The sequence below is a fragment of the Stylophora pistillata genome, chromosome 11 (genome assembly GCF_964205215.1).
Source record: "Stylophora pistillata chromosome 11, jaStyPist1.2, whole genome shotgun sequence".
Lineage (NCBI taxonomy): Eukaryota > Metazoa > Cnidaria > Anthozoa > Scleractinia > Pocilloporidae > Stylophora > Stylophora pistillata.
Genome location: NC_142529.1, coordinates 13,778,899 through 13,785,800, shown reverse-complemented (window position 1 = coordinate 13,785,800; position 6,902 = coordinate 13,778,899). Strand labels below are relative to the sequence as shown.

The 6,902-nt window shown below is 36.6% G+C and overlaps 1 protein-coding gene across 1 annotated transcript in view; it reads right to left on the bottom strand.

Moving 5' to 3' along the window:
- The window catches only part of LOC111327177 (PDZ domain-containing protein GIPC2), a 17,861-nt gene extending 11,709 nt beyond the window's left edge, over window positions 1-6,152 (bottom strand). Inside the window, exon 1 of the mRNA XM_022931295.2 lies at window positions 5,710-6,152. Within this exon, the coding sequence (XP_022787030.2) occupies window positions 5,710-6,072 (363 nt within the window). The 5' untranslated portion in view covers window positions 6,073-6,152. The remainder of the gene's footprint in view (window positions 1-5,709) is intronic.
- Window positions 6,153-6,902: the final 750 nt, after the last annotated feature.

Sequence of the window (6,902 nt, the reverse complement as noted above, 5' to 3'; positions counted from 1 at the left end):
GAAGACAGTAGGTTCATAACACATATTCGGGAAAAACTAATCAAAGCAAACAAGTGCCTGTTCATTTTAAGATCTTTAAGGAAAGAAGGGTACAATCAGGCCGAAATAGACCATCTGTTTCTAAATCTGGTTCTACCAAATATATTATACGGGCTGTCCGTATTTGGCGCTGTAAATTCCGAATTAACAACAATCCAATGTTTCTTAGATCGATGTTATAAGCGCAAGTATACATCCGACCACATTAATGTTTATGAATTGTTAGTTCAACAGGACACACGTATCTTCAAGAATGTTTTTAATAATACAATACACCCTTAAAGAGCTATAATGCCAAAAAAGAAATCAACCAAGTACAATCTGAGGAAAGCGACAAGTCACCATCCTAAAATAAACACTGATAGGTTCAAAAACACGTTTGTTAATCGCTTAATTTTTAAACATAATCTAGTCTTATAATTTTTATCTTGATTTTCTCTGTAATTTATATATATACCTTCTTTTAATGTTGTAACATAGGATATGTGATTATTTATCTTATGACTTAATAAAGATTCAATTCAATTCAGATTAGAAGTACTGGCCGCGCATCAACGATGAGCTTGTTACAGTTTATACTCATCTTTCAAGTGAACTTAAATAATATATTTACTTAAAGTACAAACCTAATACCGTGAATCACTTCTATTGCTAACATACTGATGAAAACAACAACCCTTGGGAACAGTAAAAGTTCTGGCTGATTGTTTAAATTGGATTAATTAATACAATCATCTTATGTAAACACGAGTTGGCGATTGAATCCATCCGTAAATTAATATTGTGGACAAAACAATTATACTTTTCTGACCAAAGAAACACTTGTGGAAGTCACTGCCACATACCTTTAATTTCAATCAGTCAAAAAACTTGAGGTCTATAAAATGCCTTCAGTGATATATCCTTCCAAGGTAAAAAAAACTTCAAAGGTTTGTTATTAGATGTAAGCAAGAGAAATCCTTGTAAACAAAGTCATCACGTTTAAATGCAAATTTTAATGAGTGATCCTGCATTTCCTCTGGCGATTTTAGTATTTCCAAATTATCATGGATGGCATCAACTTGTTCCGAAGTCTTAGTTTCCATAAGTCTTCATGTTAACAAACCATGAAAAGCACTCGACAGCGATTTTGCTAAAACAACAAAGCCCTCAATTAGAACCAATTCAATTCAATCTGATCCACAAATCCGGCCTAAATATAGGCTCTGTGTAGCCTCTTGTTTAGTAACAGATGGTTGCCTCAAAATATTCTTCCATATAATTTTGCAGTGTAAAGCTCTATTTCATCTCTTACGGCCTCTGGACAAAGATAATTATTTTCCGGTCTCCGTTCTTCTAACAAGTGAAAATAGATTGAACGAAGAGAAACTATCATTTTTCGAAGCATAACAATGTGAGCTTCTTGATTGGTTGTTGCCTATCTGGACTTTGCCCTGTGCGTGCGAAACACGTGATAAAATGTAGGTTGTTTACAGGAAATTGACACGCAATGGGTCCAGGTTAGCTAAAAGCGAATTTTATTGGCAGAAAACGTCTAAGCACGTGAGAGTTGCGTACAAAATTAACAGACCGTACCATTCTGTCCCTTAGGAAATATTTTTCATTGAGGTAGATTTATACCATAAAATGTACATTGTTAACTGGAAAATGGCATTTCATCTAAGAAAGCCTAATCCATACTGGCGAATAAAAAGTAAACATGCAATTGTAACGGGAAAGTATCGTTTACACAATACTTAATTCATGATAACTTTTAGAAGCAAAGAAACAGCTATGTAATGTGGCAGTCGACACAAAGTAAATGTAACTTGGTGGTTGTTTCAATCAAGTAGCCCTTCCAAAACAACACGCTATAGCACTAAATTCGTGTTAGGTCTTTAGCTGATGATGTGTGCGTCGTAAGTGAAGGAGCGGTACACAAAACATGCACGTTTTAACCCGCTAATCCGTAGAAAAAGTTCCCTGACAACCTTTCAAATCCAGACAGATCATAACGATAAAATCCTCACGAAGGACATGAGCCATTACATTGAATAGATGATCTTACAACTCTTGTAGATGTCTTCTTACCTTGTTCCTTGAGTGAAATTCAAAATTGGAATCGCTGATTAACTCATATATATATAGCGATAAAATATCCTGAAGTTGCTCCTACAAACATCTCAAGTAATATTTGATTCAAAATTTTTCTCATGTTCCACTCAGTCTTTTCCAGAGGGGAGAATAAGCATAGTTGTACAATGATCACAACTCCACCACTTTCCCAACACGACTGATACATTTCCTTAATTCACGGACCCCTCTCTCCGACTCGCGCGTTGATTCGCTGAAATTCGAAGACCTGTCAAACCATAAATTACCAAGAACCCTCTGATTGGTGTGACATAGGAAAATACTACAATCTGATTGGTTTGTGATACACCAAAAAATTGGGCCAATCAGATTGCGTTGAGATACACCAAAAAAGATATGCCAATCAGATTGCTTAGAGATACACCAAATCGCGCTGATCAGATTACACTACACCACAATACACCAATCTATACGCTAACATATAGTTTTTTTTTTAAAAAATAACTCAATAAAGGTTATTATTATTATTATTATTATCAAAAGTTTGATCATAGAGATTTCAATAGACTTTGACTATTAAAGATGATGGAATAATTTCAGCAGAGTTGAAAGGTATCACATAGCAAGTCAGAGAGTCAAAATTCCTTTAGAATCAGTGATTTTTTTTAAAATAAATTCTTAAACAGCTCTTTGGGCCTTCTATGTTAAACTTTCAGCTATATAAAGCTTCTTAGAATAAGCCACAAAGAAACAAGAACAGCTATGAAACATACATCACATATTTCAGCTCCTTTTATAGCACCTCACAACCCTGGAGAGGATAGCAAGGATTGGCTGAATTAATACCTTTCAGGCCTTAAAAAGGTAAACAGGAATATATCTCTTCAGCATTTGAACTCCAATTGATTTGTTCTTTCAGGAGATTCTCAAAACCCTCAGTAAATGAAAGAGGATCCACAGGCAATGAATTTCTAAAAGCTGCAAATGGCTCTGACACCAAGAGCCTACTTGTCTGCCTGCATGGGCTCAGATTTTTCAGTTACCTCAGATTCCAAATTCCTCTACTTTATAACCTCTTTAAGGAATGTGATAACTATAAATTATCTCATAAACCTCAATACTAAGAACTCCAGTAATTGTGAGGTCTTAAGAGTTTTTCACCTGCCTTTCTTTCAGAAGGAAAAATATTACAAGAGATAGAACTAATTTGCCACTGAATCAAGACAGGAAAAGAGATAGGTTAAAACAAGGTTATAATGCAAGCTGGCCCTGATGAAGAGAAGAAGCCCAGAGTTAGCATAATTTATGTCCTAAATCTTAAAAGACAGGTAAGCTAACCTTTCACACCTTCCTCTTTCTTAGTTAAACAAAGGTATAATCACCATAGTTTCTCGGTTATAAGGCACACTTGGTTATAAGACACACCCCAAACTTAGAAAATTACATGGAAATACTCGGTTATAAGAGCTAACAAAGAGTTTGATGGATCTGAGAAAGTTTCACAGCTTTGCTCTGGTAGTGAAAGCAAATGGCAAAAAACTCCCACCAAAGCAAGTGGCGAAAAACTCGCCCCAAAATTCATATTCAAAGGTGTTCGACAGCTGAATGTCAACATGCCACCGAGGGTGTAAGTTTCAGTGCACAAAAAAAGGCCAGATGGACGAAGGTTAGGTTTTATCTCCACATTGTATATTGAGAGAAGGAACTTTTTGAGACAGCCACACAAACACGATACTAGGAATTTGAAACAAGGTACAAATGATTGTTTTGTTGTCATGGATATCATGTGACCAAGAAGGTGCTGTTAAGAACGTGTATACAAATCTATGTTTGTTTGCTTTTCTATGGAAGTTGATTAGTGTTCTGAAAGTAGTATTTCTTTTTAATTCATAGGAAAAAAGGATTGGATTCTATGCAATCTTTGCTACACCTCTGACCAAAAAGCTCTGCTGAGGTGGGATTCCTTTCGTGGTCATTTGACAGGGGCCATATAAGAAACGGTTCTTTCAGAACCACCACAACAGCTCTTTTCAGAACCACCCTGGTTCTTTTCAGAATCACCAGATCTAAAAATGTCAATGACCAACAATTAGTGTTCTTTTCTAGTCTTTTTAACCATAAGTTCTGCTAAAGTTGTGATCTTAAGATTTAGTTGCACAAAAATACTTGGCTATGAGACGCACCCCAATTTCAGCACTAGGTACTTTCCACCCAAAGGTAGAATTTTCTTGGTAAATGGCTTGAAAACAATAATTGGCTATTCACTATTTGAGTGGATCAAGGTGTCAGACCAGCTATGCAGTAACTCAGAGCAGCATTAAATCAATTTTTCTAATTGTAAACCCAGTTCTTTCTTTGTACTGGCTACATGACTGCTTTGCTTCAAAATGGCAGGGCAAGGCAAAGCAGCATACAAAGCCATACCATAACCTATAGTCACATGCAAGATTAAGGAACCTTCTGTGGCAGCTTTGTAAAATCTATCCACTCACCTCATTTTCAGAAAAGAAATAACCTTTGCAAGAGGAAATAAATTTCCTTCAAAGTTTGTTTCACTTGAAAATTTTATTCATCAAAAGTTTTGACTAGTGTTGAAATTTTACACCTGATTGGTGGATTGAGTGAGTATCAAAATCAGTGCAACATTTCATCTCAATGAAGAAAATAACCAACTGATCCACAAAAATGTGTTGAGTTTTGAAAAAAATATTTGTAGGTTTAGCACTTTATCAACATACAGAGGAAAGGTTCATATTCCAAACATATAAATAGTACTCGGCAAAATTTATTTGGACAGCTTTGTCACTAATTATTTTTTGTGCTGTTAGGGTAATGTGTGTCTGGTGTCAGGCTTGTTTTCTCGTTGTGTATGACTTTTTTTTTTTTTGTCTTTTGTACGACTTTTTTTTAGTCTTTTCAGGGTGAAAGTCAGGGCCTACAGGCATAGGCTATTTACCATTCTGTCGCATTCAGCACTTACCTAGTTGATGTTACATTTGTGTCAGGTTTAATTGTCTGGCCAGATTCAGGCTCCTGTCCGGCCAGACACTTCTGCACAAGGGCTCTCAAATGAAAATTATCCACAGTAAGGATGCACAGTGCCGTACAGTAGAATTAACTAATGAATGAATTATATCTCTCTTATCCTAACTCAGAGTCCCAAGATGGCTGTGATCATTCACGATCATTCTTGTTAACTTACCGTCACATATCATTTTAGTTTTATTTTCAGTATCGAGAATGCCCTACTAATATGCAAATTGACGTAACTATTTACAGAAGTTTTAGTAAGACTTTGGCCAAAATTATTGAATAATGAACTAGTAACCTTTCAAAGACCTATACACAAATCCAAAGTACTGAAAACAATTAAATCTAAAGAATGTACATGTACCACCTTATTATTAATCTCTTAGTAAGTCGTACGTGCAGCACATGTTGCCATCGACTTTAGTGCGTGATGTTTCGAGGACACCTCACTGACACCACAACCATTCTATACAAAGACGCATCAACCATTAATAAGCATATACATGTCTACTGAAAGTATAAACATTAGTCTTAATTAGATCGACTATTTCTTATATTTTCACTAACCTCCTTTGACTGCATTTTAAAGACCTCTGCGATTTTTTGGTAGAGTTCCTTCACGTTTGTAAATCCTTCAACTTTTCCCGTGGCACTTCCATGGGCTAATTGACAGTAGAATACAAACTTGGGAGGAGGAATCGGCGGCGAAGGTCCTGAGTCAGTTGGTGGAGGATGGGGTGTTCTAGAAGCCATATCATTCGATTTGGAAGAACGTGGAGGTTCCGGGATTTGAACAGACGGATGCGTGCTTGTTCGTGAGGTATTTTCTGTTCCAGCGCCTCCGGAGCGATTACTCGACAGTTTTTTATCTCCATCAGTTTTGCGAGAATCGGAAATATTTGCTCCCCCTTTCTTAAAAAGAGGCATCATTAAAATCGCCAAATTATAGGTCACCAACTACTGTCTGCATCGATTATGATTCAGACGAAACTGTGCTTGACGAAAGCTAGTTCCCAGTCCTTTTGAATCAGCCTGTACGGTGTCATAGTGTTTTAGGTATCCCGGAGTTTTGTTCATGGGCATCCCCTTACCGAATAGTGTTTTGGGTATCCCCTCTGGGAGATACCTTGAACCCTAAAAGTGACTTAACCAACAGACTGGGGCAAGTAAAGCTTGTTGACGTCAGAAAGTTGTTTTGGGTCATCCAAGATGCTTCGCAATAATTGGGTTATTGTGAAGCATCTTGGAATGAGCGATCAGTCAGCAGTTTGAAGTGAATTGCCTTGCATGTAAACAGCCCATCGATTTGAGACACGCACAGGCCAAAATAAATAAATAAATAAATGACGATTATACAGCGCCCTATCCAAAAGCGCTAAGGCGCTTCACAATCAAGGTAAAAAGAAAAAATAATAATCAAACATAATCATTCATTAAAATAACGCTTAAAAAGATAAGTTTTAAGATTATGCTTAAAAGCGTTAAGATCTAAACTTCATTTTATAGTTTCAGGACGGTCATTCCACAGCTTAGGGGCAGAGACAAAAAAGGCGCGATCGCCATAAGATTTCAACTTGGAGCGAGGAATCACTAAGTAGGGTTATAAGTTTCTAACAAGTCATTGATATAACTAGGGCACAAACTATTCAAAGCTTCAAAAGTAAAAAATAAGATTTTAAAAATAATCCTCTACTCCACGGGGAGCTAGTGCAGTTCCCTCAGTAAGGGACTAACGTGATCATGCGTGCGACCACATAAGA